Source organism: Cyprinus carpio, chromosome A5 (assembly GCF_018340385.1).
Source record: "Cyprinus carpio isolate SPL01 chromosome A5, ASM1834038v1, whole genome shotgun sequence".
Taxonomy (NCBI): domain Eukaryota; kingdom Metazoa; phylum Chordata; class Actinopteri; order Cypriniformes; family Cyprinidae; genus Cyprinus; species Cyprinus carpio.
Genome location: NC_056576.1, coordinates 13,480,489 through 13,493,198, shown reverse-complemented (window position 1 = coordinate 13,493,198; position 12,710 = coordinate 13,480,489). Strand labels below are relative to the sequence as shown.

General features: G+C 37.3%; 1 protein-coding gene across 2 annotated transcripts in view; it reads right to left on the bottom strand.

Annotated features, from left to right (window-relative positions):
- Nucleotides 1-12,710, bottom strand: part of LOC109083638 (rho GTPase-activating protein 20-like) — a 57,571-nt gene that overhangs the window by 44,307 nt on the left and 554 nt on the right. Inside the window, exons 2-3 of one of the 2 annotated variants that reach the window (XM_042753995.1) lie at nt 6,010-9,177; nt 842-909 (exon numbers count right to left, since the gene is read on the bottom strand). In XM_042753995.1, the coding sequence (XP_042609929.1) occupies nt 842-909; nt 6,010-6,099 (158 nt within the window). In that variant the 5' untranslated portion in view covers nt 6,100-9,177. The remainder of the gene's footprint in view (nt 1-841; nt 910-6,009; nt 9,178-12,710) is intronic. The other variant, XM_042753996.1, reaches the window with a different exon arrangement.

Genomic DNA, 12,710 nt, shown 5'->3' with positions numbered 1-12,710 from the left:
AAACGCTTGTCAACGCTGCCATCGATGTTGCGGTCTCCGGGAGGTTGTTGTTGTTCCATCTCTTCCTTTTCGACTGTGAAACCACAGCCTGGGCCAGTTATGCCACCTTGTGGACAAACTAATTAGTGCAAAAACAATTCAAGGCATTTGTGCAACCTGGGCGTACTCATCTGGAAGATGATTGGCTGGCTGGATTGGGCCCGCGGGCCCCCAATTGAATAGCCCTGGTGTAGAGCAACGCTGTGTTTCATTCCTTGAATTAATCTGTTTTTGAACGAATCATGTGAGCCAGTGTTTCAACGTTCCATTTACTTGTTTCATTTCTAACTGAATAATCCATTTTGATTGAATCGTTTGATTTGAATGATTCAATAAATCATTTCTTAAAACAGGGATTTGCTGCCACCTACAGGCGGTTTTATTGTCATCTTTATTTATCCATGACAGTCCTAAACCAGCCAAGGTGCCAGCACAAAAACACATACAGCAAAATATTGTTTAATTAGCATTATTGACCCAAATTCCTAAATTTCCGGCCCCAGAAGGAAAAACAAGCTTAAAAATAATAGTTTGTTAAATAAGGCTAATTTTTCTTTAAATAAAAACCTTTTTAGACAAATTTTGTAATCCTAGTGTAAAATTAGCTACGGGACATGACTGTGATTATGTTTGATTCAGCAAAGCTCTGACACACATATAGATCAGTCATTCAGTGAGGAATAAAGGGCCAAAAGAGACATTTTGATTTTACGCTTGGAATCAATTAAAGGGTGAAGAAGGAGGAACCTGTGGCACACAGGGAAAGAATAATGAGATGTGATATGTGTGTGTTTGCATGTACCTTTGTCTGGTTTTGCTGAAAGCTTTAATAACAGCAGTTTTTCTTCTTGGAATTGTAGACTTCATTTTCTACGAATTAAAAACACACACCAGTTATGCTGTAACATGATCTCATGATAATTCATATGTATGTTACTTAAAACGTGATCTATAAAGCATACATTTACTTACGTTTTTACAGGCACTAAAACGTACAATATTGACATATTTTCAGGATCTGAACGTATAAATACTTGCGTATTTTCAGCGTTTCAATGTACAAAACTGATATATTGAATATGAATGAATAAATCGCAGCATTATTTTATTATTAGTTGTTTTTGGTTGTCATATCAATTACCTTGTTTTCAATTGCATTATTAAATTGTTTACTTAATATGAAATAATAACATTTCGTTTTGTTGTGTGGTTTCTGCTGCCAGCTTATTTACAAGAATAGGCATGCATAATGTTAAACAAGACTTCACTTTAAACCTTAGAATAAATAACATTTCTGCAATTGTTTAACCTTTACTTGTCATGTAATGTTTACATGGGCCACAAAAGGCATTTTCTCCAACATGCTGTGACCTGTTTCTTAGAGTCCATGGCTGTGACTGACAAATTAATAGAAAAACGCCAACACCAACATAATTACAAAATGAAACAATTTTATTTGTGTGCTGTAATCCAAATCTTCTGAATCCATATGACTGCGAGGAACAGACCCAAATCCAATCTTCATCTCCATCACGAGCAGCAAGTCCAGTGACCATGAACAGCAAAGCCTGCACTGACCAGGGTTGCCAGGTTTTCACAACAAAACCCACCCAACTGCTGCTCAAAACTATCCCATTTGTGTTCCGAGGGGGGGGGTTCTCCATTAAAAATCACATTCTAGGCGGTAAAATACCAATTTTTCAGCAGGGATCTCGGCTAAAATTAGCATCTCCGGGGCTAGATACCGCGTTATTGGTGTCGCTTCAACCCGTGGACATGAAAAACAATGTTAAAGTAGCCCAATAGTAGTAGTAGAGTTAAAGTAGCCAAATTCCACTGGAAAACTGCAAACTTGGCAACACTGGCACTGACTGACGCGCTCTTTATAAATTCAAATGTTGACGCTTCAGACGACAGGTTTTATGGCAGGATAAGCCCTGTCCCAAATGGCACACTCTGGACTTGTGGACATCCTCAGAGTCCACAATTTGGTGACGTCATGTAGTGCAGACCTATAGGGCCCTTGGCGCGAGTCCACGAGGGCGCATTGAGAGGTATTTTTGGGACAGACTCGATCGTCACGCCGGAAATAAGGGTCTGGTTGATTTTTGACAGGAGCTGCAGGTTCGGGGAATATGCTGCCTATGTTCCATTTGAACTAAGATTACAATTTTAACACATAATAAACGTGCGTGAGTTTCAGATGAATTTACAGGTTTAAATATAGATATTAGGTTTACATATGACTCAGTAAAGCCCTGACATTCGGTTCTATTTATTTAATGAATCATAATGCGATCATATTATTCAACGCGCTATTATTATGTTTGAGATATTAACCACTTGTGGATGACCATAATGTTTGTATAAACTGTAGGTAACAACTGGTAAAATGTACACCTAGGTCATAAAAACCGTAATGATACCTACACTTAAATATTTTCTTCTCAGCCATGTCATCAATTGCTCTTGAGTGAAATCTCCTCCCATCCTTTGTCTGATTGGCATTTCGCAAGGATTCCTGGGTAGTTAAAGTGTGCGAAGCCTGCATCTATGCGGGCCTCGCGGAAGACCGATTCAAGGATACAAAGGGGGCGCTGCTGAGCACACTTCAGAGCATTAAAATGCTGAATGGGACGGCCTACGGACTCGAAGACTTGGCGAGCATGCACACTTTAACTCCACGAGACCGAAAGTCCACATGAAGTGCTCCATTTGGGACATGGCCATAATCAAATACTCAGGGCTCTCCCTTCCTTGTATTCGTCACAGATTGCGACATGCCGTGTTTCTGGTGATGTGTGTTTGAATGATGCGCGCGCACCTTCAAGGCAGATACGGCCCTGTCCCAAATGGTGCACTTCATGTGGACTTTACTCGACGCTTCCGCAAGTTCACTTGGGGTCATTCTTTTCACACTCCATCACAGTAGGTGGCGGTATGCACCTTTGAAGTTGGTTCGCAACCTGCCATTAAATCAAAAAGAAGAAGTTCGCTTGGGTGCGCGCTGCAAATTTGCCGTCATCGCTGTGTTGTTGGAAGTTCGCTTTGAGTGCACACAAACTCATTTCGCGTGGCGGTGTGTACATTTTTTTTACTTTTCTGCGCAGCTCTGCATCCGAAGATGCACGAGTTCAGGGCGATTCTAGCCGAACATGCATGTCTGTGCTGGCATTTGTGTGAAACAGAAGCAGTTTGATGTGAAGTTCATCTTCATCAGGTGCATTACCACCACCTATTTCTCAATGGACCATTGACACTCCTAATTGAGATTGTAGACAGAGTGTCAATGGTCCGTTTGAGAGATAGGTGGCGGTAATGCACTTATAAATCTGCGATCTGGCATTAAGCAAGAAGAAGACGCCTCAGCTGAGGATATGCTCAGGAGAGTTCTAACAGTTCGGACATTGCGAGGTAAAAACGATATAAATACTGTTCAGTTTCTTGCACAGACCACTCGTTTTGTGGCTTTACACATCAATGTATCATCACGAGCCGCAGGGTTTAATTTGGCTTTGTTTGTGTATGTTTTTTTTTTTGTTTGTTTGTTTTATTGTATATTTTAGCCATGATTTCCATCCACTTACATTATAAGACTGATAGACTGCAACGGTTTGAGCTAAAAATCTTGTTTTTTGTTTTACTGAAGAAACAAATTCACCTACATCTTGGATGCCCTGGGGGTAAGCAGATAAACATCAAATTTTCATTTTTGGGAGTAGGCTAATGGGTCTAAAAATCTAAATCGCTTATTGATAAAATGATAAAAATGCATTGATACGAATATCTTAATGATATAAAAGATACATAAATATTTAAAGTTTTTTAGCTAAAAATACATAGCGATCTGTACGTTTTAAATGTTGAAATATGTCTAAATTGTACGTTTTAGCACCAGGCTATACACATACAATCATCACACTCACATATACCAGTAGCAACAAAAGTATTAATTAATGAAGAGAAAACTAAAACAAATATGAATTTTAGTAATTATTGCAACTATCTGTGCAGCGACAGAAGAAACTATCCACGCCTTTCAGATAATTTCACGCATTCTTCCTATGACATCTGATGTGAACGCTTCACTGACCTTTCAAAAAGGAGAGGTGGTAAGGGCTTGTCATCCTTTGTTTATTTTTTTTATTTTTTTAATCACAGTAAAAAAACTGCACAATTTTAGTCTATTATTCTGGTGGGCAAATCCAAAAGGATCCTAACAGAATCAATGAAGATTTCCCCAATGAATCAAATAATATTATATTACACAGGGCCCAGCATAATATTAGCTCATATAATTTTCCGTAAAGAAAAGATTTCCTAAGCTTCCTATTTCATGCATGTTAATGTAAATGTGTTGAGTATACATCAGATATGATAGCCCAGTAAGCACACATGCATATCACAAAGACATCTGTTAAAGAAGGACTGGGTTCTTGCTGTGGCAGGGAACAGGTGGAGACTGTGATCTCTCTCTGTGACTGTGAAATGTGAATCTCTCTCATTTCAGTGTCTCACCTTTGTTAAAAACTATTATAACTAAGAATACTAGTGGCTACGAACCCCACTGCGAGACTGTAGGTAACATTATTTAAATGTAAATCCAGTATTTACTAAGAGCAGTTAAGAAACTGTGCAAAGCTTTAGGTATGTACCTTCTATCTTAAAACTCTTGCGAAACTCTTTTTAAAACCAAAAATTAAAGTACACAAAATTAAAATATTTTGTATTCATTATGAAAGTGGATACCCTGACAACACAAAACCATGTGCTAAAAATAAGCCTTGTAGACATCACATCATAAACCACAAATTGAAAAGCAGGTGTCTCAACTAAATGTAGGAGGAGGTTCAGTTCAAAAAGTGCAAAGATTACTCTACAAACATATATTCAACTTAATTCCCTCATCATCAACCGCACATCATGCCAGTAACAACAAAGAAAGAATAGCATTAACCTCCAACCTAACCAACAACACCATTTAGAAAACATTTTATTAAAATAAATCCAATTTCTTTCACTCAAAGATCAAAATGACTTCTTAACCACATTCCATGAAATCAAGATACTATGTTCACAGAGTTATGTAATTATGCACCTGGGCTAAAGTGGAATCCATTCAGTATTTGATGGAAATATACTGCAATACCGAGAAAGGCAGAATGGCTTTTTCTAAAGACTGAATGCACTTGAGTGTCTGCGTAATGGATTGCATGTAGTGTGTGTGTGTGTGTGTGTGTGTGTGTTTGCAGCCATCAAAGCCGGCCATGCACTCCCCCTCTGACTTTACACACTGTAATCTAGATGGCATCTTCATTTTGTCCTATTCCTTCATCATCCTCCTCTTCCTCCTCCACTCAACCTGACTACATTAACTTGCCTTTCAGTTTCATTTTATTTCATCAAATAAAAAAGAACCTCCAGTAAATAGCCACAGTAAATAGCACACACAAACAGGCGCTTATAAATATGTATATACCTTCAGCATCATTGCTCTGTCCTCCACAACTTATTAAAACCTCCATGAACAGCTTTCACCAAATTAATCCCATTACTGGCCCAGAAATACTATTATTAACAGACCGGATTTTTTCTCCAACCTTTTTTAATTGTGTGAATTGTGATAATCTTTGCTGAATACAGGCAAATCTACTCATAAGTTGCTGGGCAGCCTATTAGACAAACTTCACTCTGCAATATGCAGCAATTACTTCAAGGAACCAGAACAGAGGCTATATTTACATTATGTAGAGGCTTTCATATCTGGATACCACTCACCACCAGTGGAGTGAATATCAGCAGATAATATGAAATATAAGCTAAAAGCATGCACTACTACTAAGCACGTTTATGAAAATGTCTCAAGTACTGCTCACTTAACCTCAATTTGAGGTCCAATCAAGGACACCTTACGCAAATCAGTTTCTGAACTTACACACACACACACACACACACACACAATAAATTCACCTTTTCATCCACAGGCCTGGTCACCGGTCCACTTCTGGTAGATTGAAGGTCAGTGCCGTTTGAGACCTTCTGATGTGGACTCATTTTCATCCATATCCCTCAATCATCCTCGGCAAGGCTTCCCTAAATCTTCTCATTCACAAAAAACTAAAAATATATATACATCAATTCCCACAAAGGAAATGATATCGGATTGTCTTTAAGAATTTTTTTTTCAATCATAAAGGGGGTTTCTATTATCCCCCCGATGAGGAGTTGTCTGGATCTTGGTTTGAGGAACTTTACCCACCCAACCCATCTCCCGTCCCCCCACAATTTTTTCTTTCTCTTTAATTTTCATTACTGTCCTCTTCCTTTCACCCTCCCTCTTTGGCAAGGTTCTCTCATTTCTTTCCCTGTTTGTCTTTCCCTCTCTGTCCCATTTCCCTCACACACATTCTTTCGGTCTCACTCTCTCTCTAAATATGGACATGGAGGTTCAGTGTTCCATGCTCACTGAAGTTCCAAGGCCCCCCACTGGATGTTATTGTCACTACAGAAACTATTAAAATCAAGTTCAGCTTTGCAATCAGCAGAAATTCAGTATTCAGTAAACACTGCTTTGAAACAGGCCATGATGCATGTTTTAACAGTCCAGCTTCATGCTGAACATTAATTGCAGAACTAATGGCCACATCTCAAACACAGTTTTGTGGTTCATGACCTACTTGGTGAAAAAATACCAGCAAATAGAAGCTAAATTAGCCAGCTTTTGAAAAGTAATCAATCAAGCAGCAAATAAATTTAGATGAAAGGCAAAGGAAATAACAGAACAATCTTTAGAAGCTTTAAACAATCTTTTAGAAAGCTTTAATTCATGAGCCATTATACTTGCAGATGAAGCTCTGCCCACTGGTGCGACAGAGTTGTGACAAAGGTCTGAGTCACACAAGAGGTTTAGACAGATTGCCTCCATCTTCTAACTTCCTCCCTTACAAGATAAAGCATTTTATTAGAACTTGTACACAGACAAAGCCAAAATACTCCCTTTTAAATGTCTATTTTATTTAATTGGCTATGTATTTACCTAGTTAGTTACTTAGATCTTATTTATTTGCTTCAGATGAATTAGAAGACATCATTCATGAAGATATCATCTGTTATTGCATTAGAGTGACCCAAAGTAGTACTTATTTAAATGACACTGTAAATGTATACATTTTATTACATTAAACAAATAAATCAAACATCATCTGCCAACAGATGAGGATTGACCTCTCCTTTTCACATGTTTTGGTCTTGAAAAGGTCAGTGTTTTTACATGTCAATGCACTGATAATTATAAAACATCAAAAACAAGAATAAATAAAATTGTCATTTTCTTTCTCTGTTTTGATATCAAAATGTAAAAATATAAAAAATATCAAAACACGGGCATAAAGAATTTGACACGCAAAGTAAAATTGGAGTAAAAAGGAAAAACCGTTGTGTGCCAATCACTATTTCGTTCCATTTAAGAGTTGAAAGAACACAGTTTCATACTCTTTTTCTCTGTTCTGTGTGCTTGTGTAGGCATCTTTGAAAAAAAAATCTTTGTAAGGGTGCTAGGGCTGGAAGAATTGCCAGAGCTAAAGTTGGAGAATCAAGAGCTTAAACTTCTTCACCAGAACTCATGCAGGATGGAAAGCCCTCAACCTGCATAAATGACAAATTCATTCATTCTGCTGTATAAATGAAGTGCAGCTTTACACTAAGAAAGTCGTGCAGAAGAGGCTGATGAAAACACTTGCTTAAGACACAAGTCGTGAAGTAACAAACCCAACTTCTCCTTTAAGACAAACTGAATATTAGAACTTCCCCTTTAAGAGATGGGCCACAACTTTAGCTGGTTGAGTGTTGAAATGATGATTGCAAACACATCTGATTATTAACAGAGATATCAAAAGTTCACTCACACCCCACATATGCCCATACGTACACAATCATACATAAAAATATGCACACACAAACTCACAATGAGCAAGAGAACCCTATGATTTCGACCAATATATATTTATAATCAGAGATTAACAAGAAGAACTTGTTCTATTCTAGTGAACAGTGTTTGAATATCATCTAAAAACATAACCCCCCACACACACAGCCACACAAACACACATGCACACATAAGTAGTACAACTTCATTGCACAAATATGACCAGACTGGACACACACACTGTAATGCACAAACAGATGCACATAGCAACAGAGACATGGATATGTTCAACAGAACATAAACTAATGAAATAGATTTTTATTTTATATTTGATGCTTTGATAGGAGCAGATAAGAACATCTGTGTATGCGTGTGAGAGTGTGATATGTGTATGTGAGTCATCATGACTAGTGTGGTTGTAACGCTTTGCTGATCTATATCTCCATCTAGTCACACTGTAAAACTGCAGTCAAGATCTGATCCAAACCAGAACCAAAACCCAGATCCCTCCAAACCAAGCTTCTGATTAAATATATACCTTTAAACGACTCCCTTTCTCTCTTTTTCTCAAACCTTATTCTATTTTTGGCTGCTATTTTGGCTGCTGTAGATAATTACTTGACAAGCATAAAAACAGAGGTGTCTCTTCGAAGGAAACGTCTTTTTCTTTAGAAGGTGTAACTGAAGTTTCCCTCTCTTTCTTTCTTTCTTTTTTTCGAACACACACTGTGAGACTCAGGCCTGAAACTGCTGTTGTGACACGCTCTCAGCCACAGTGTGGAGGGTGGAGGCTGCTGAGTGCAGTCATGGTTGTGAGTCAGAGAACCCTGAACACAAGGTTTACTGAATGTAAGTGAATTCAGAAAAAAAAAAAAAGATATTCATGTACAATTCCATTTATATTCTGATCCGATTTCATAGATATAAAATCGGAGGGTATGAGTCATGGTGTATATGTGTTTATATGGTCGCTTCTCCATCTGCTGTTTTTCTTAGCATCCATTTTATTGTGCTGTAAATCTTACAATATGAATGTAACTGTTCATCAACATAATTATCATCCTCCTTCTGACACACAATAACATGCATGCCCTCAGTAATACAGTACACACTCCTTCCCTTTCCAGAACTGCATTATAATTACCATCCTTTGCACTCTCATTATGCTCCTCTTCTTCTTTGTCTTCCAGTGAAAATTTCATGAACAGCAAAAACTAAACAAAAAAACAATGAACAGCAGATGAACCAGCTGAGCAACACTGTAAGATGCTCATACTAGCCAGAGCCATCACTTTTAAAAATGAATGTAACCATCATCAACACAAGACAGTAGCAACTATACCAGCTAGTAAATTAATAATCCTACCACTGTTGAACAGCTGCTTAACAAACATTCTTAAAATAAATGTTAAACATAAGCCTACTGTATAATCATTGTTTACACAACACAATCGCTCCACGTTCACTATACATTTTAGACTTGGATCATGTCATGTCAATTAAGCTTATCCTGTATACAGCAACAGCAGGAGGAAAATAAGGAAAGTGTTAGCATATCTGAATTATCTTTATGTAGTAAGTTATATGTAACAAATTATGCAAATGTAAACCTAAAATGCTTAATTCACTCCTGAAATACTCTAAAAGGAATTAAAAGCGTCTCTGTTTTTGGCACATTCTTGTAATAACAGGCAGAAGGAATCTGGCTATGGAGATGAGCTACCCACATCGTCTCAGCTGTGTGAGATAGATTCTCAAGCTGGTCGATGGACCACTGATGCTGCATGCTGTGCAGTGAGACAGCTACATAAGGAATACACTGAGGAATACTAAACATTGACTTTAATCTCAGACAAAAAAATGCAGATTTTTTTTTTTTTTTGTCCATAATTCATGTGAATCTGCATACACTTAAAGTAACACACATTAGTGGATCAGTACACACATTAGTGGAGCAACCTCAAGTTAAGTATCTTTCTTAAGGACATTTGAAGGGCTCATGACCTGTTTTTACTCATCAGTCTATTTGGTTATGGGCCATTCACAAATTATATTAGCCAAAACAAATATATATTAAATAAACTAGATTTCAATATATTTATTATAAAATCTGATTATGAAAAACTGAATTGCTTGCCATTTTTGTCCTACCTGTTGCAAAATTCTCTATAACTTCCCTTTTAAAATAGCATTTTTTTAAATTGTGAACTCTAAATAAAGCTTACTTTAAAAAACATTGATTAGCACAGAGGATGTCGGTTCATAAAATGATCAGCCTTTTCCTCACAAAAGTCACCGTACTAAACTCAGCTTGAAGAATCTCCTTCACTGACATTATTCAAAAAAGCTATCCCGGTTTCACCACCAACATACTCATAGCATGCAAGTGAAAGAACATAATCATAACCTGCCAAGTTACACACAATGGTTGATTTTCAAGTGAATTTGGCAGGTTGGCGGGTGTTAATTTCAATCCCTAGACACAAAACTGTCACTTCTTTTTACTTTTGAGGTGACAAAAAGCCATTTAGCTATGACTTTAAAAGCTTTTTTAACCAGCCAAAACAAAGGGTAGGTTTGTTCTCTGCACTGCACGTGCACTGAGAAATTAATGAAATTTTCATAAAAGCACATTATAGTGCATTAAAACGACAGTAAGTGGCAGGAAAGCACAGTGGGTAAAAAAAAAATCCCAGGACAGCCAAACACTCAAACTTGATTAGACTGAACTAGCACAGAGCCGACCTGTTTGCATTTACTTGACTATTGCTACATCCCTCTAATGATTCAGTCATTCTTAATAGGGCAAAAGACTCATCCTCAGCCATTAAATTAGCTATTTCATCTCCTTGCATGTATAAACAGCTGCTGTCTGAAAAACAAATCATTGTTATTAACAATGTGAATGTCTTTACACAAAAATTATTATATATATATATATATATATATTATAGATATATTAGAGACTAGAGATATAGAGAGAGAGAGAGAGAGAGAGATAGAGATAGATATATATAGATATATATATATATATAGAGAGAGAGAGATATATATATATATATATATATATATATATATATTTATTTTTTTTTTTTTTTTTTTTTTACTGTTACTTCTGGTGAAATGTAAAAATTATTTTATAAGCTACTGAAACATTTAATTGTGCGAATTGATCAAGACTGCGTTTCCCAAAAGCTTCATTAGTAGTTTGCAGAGCTCATAAATGTCTATGGTTTCAGCACAGCCCAGAATGTTGTAAAAAAATAAAAATAATAATAATAATAATAATAATTAAAAAAAATGTATCTAAAATTTAAATATGTATATAAATTGCATCCTGATTCCTGGATTTTATTGCTTATAAATGTAGCTCATAAAGTACAAAGGCAGTCAAACTACAACCCAACTTGACGATCCAGTGATACAAAGTGCTTGATGCCTGACCAAGCCATCTGCCTAATGGGAAGGTCTATGGTTGAAACTGAGCTCATTCGTCAGCAGTGTTTGGGCATGAAGGCGCGAAAACTCTCACAACCAGACCTCAGAGCATCCAACATCCCCCAGCAGAAATTCACACATTACCACATGACAGCTGAGCACAAAAACACCAATCAACCACAAGAGCAGTCTGTGAAGAGTTTGCCTGTTGCAACTAGACTCTAAAAGCAGTTCAGCTACTGGCAGCACTATTTCAACTTTTCTTCTATTCTCAAATTGTTTAAAAGGCAGCTGAAAAGCTAAAGCTTCTTAATTAGACTGGCAAAGAAATTATGTTTTATTAACAAAGTTCGGGAGGAGCTGGGTTCGGGCCAAAATTCCAAGCTCCAAGCCCTCCCCTCGGACAGCACGCCAAATATGCAAACCTTTACTCTGTTTATTATATGTAAGTGTGAACTCGTGAATCAGTTCCTCACTTCTCCAAATGATGTTTGTATTATTTACAATTTACACTTAAATAAACTGTAATCCATCACTTCTAGCCAGTGACGCTGAGCACCAGGAGGGCCTGAAGACTCTGCTCAACCACAACTCAAATTTAGCTTTTTTAATGAACCCACATACTGATTAAAAAGTTTGTTGGAATGAATTTGAGTTTCCTATTATTTTTCCATTAGTGAGGTGACGTGTAGGCCAAGTATGGTAACCCATACCCAGAATTTATCCTCTGCATTTTCCCCATCCAAGTGCTCACACACAGCAATGAATAGTGAACACACACACCCAAAGTAGTGGGCAGCCATTTGCTGTGGTGCCCTGGAAGCAATGGGGGTTAGGTGCCTTGCTCAAGAGCACCAGCCATGGGTATTGACGGTGGAAGAGAGCACATTAGTGAGGACATTACTGAGGAGGGGAAAGGCATGTTTAAGTCTAGGCGAGAACTGCTGGGTTGTGTTTGTGTTATTAAGTACATTCAAGTATAATGTAAAATCCAACAGTTTTCAAAGACTGCAGGTTTAATGCCATTAGAAGTTGTCAGACCAGGCTCTCCACAGGAAAACCAAAAGTAATATCACGTCACTGTGTTCAGAGGGAGACTTCAAAGGTGTCCATTTTTATTCATTTGACCAGAAATCCAAAGTGATCCATAATAATGTGCAAGTATAAGTTACCGCTTTTCTTAACAAACAAGTATATGTTTGTGTCATAGGATACAATGCTCATGTTAACTAAAAAGAAAATGCCCCATATGCACAAACACACTCTCAAGCATGGACATTGTTGGCAGCTTTGAGTCTAAATGGAAATT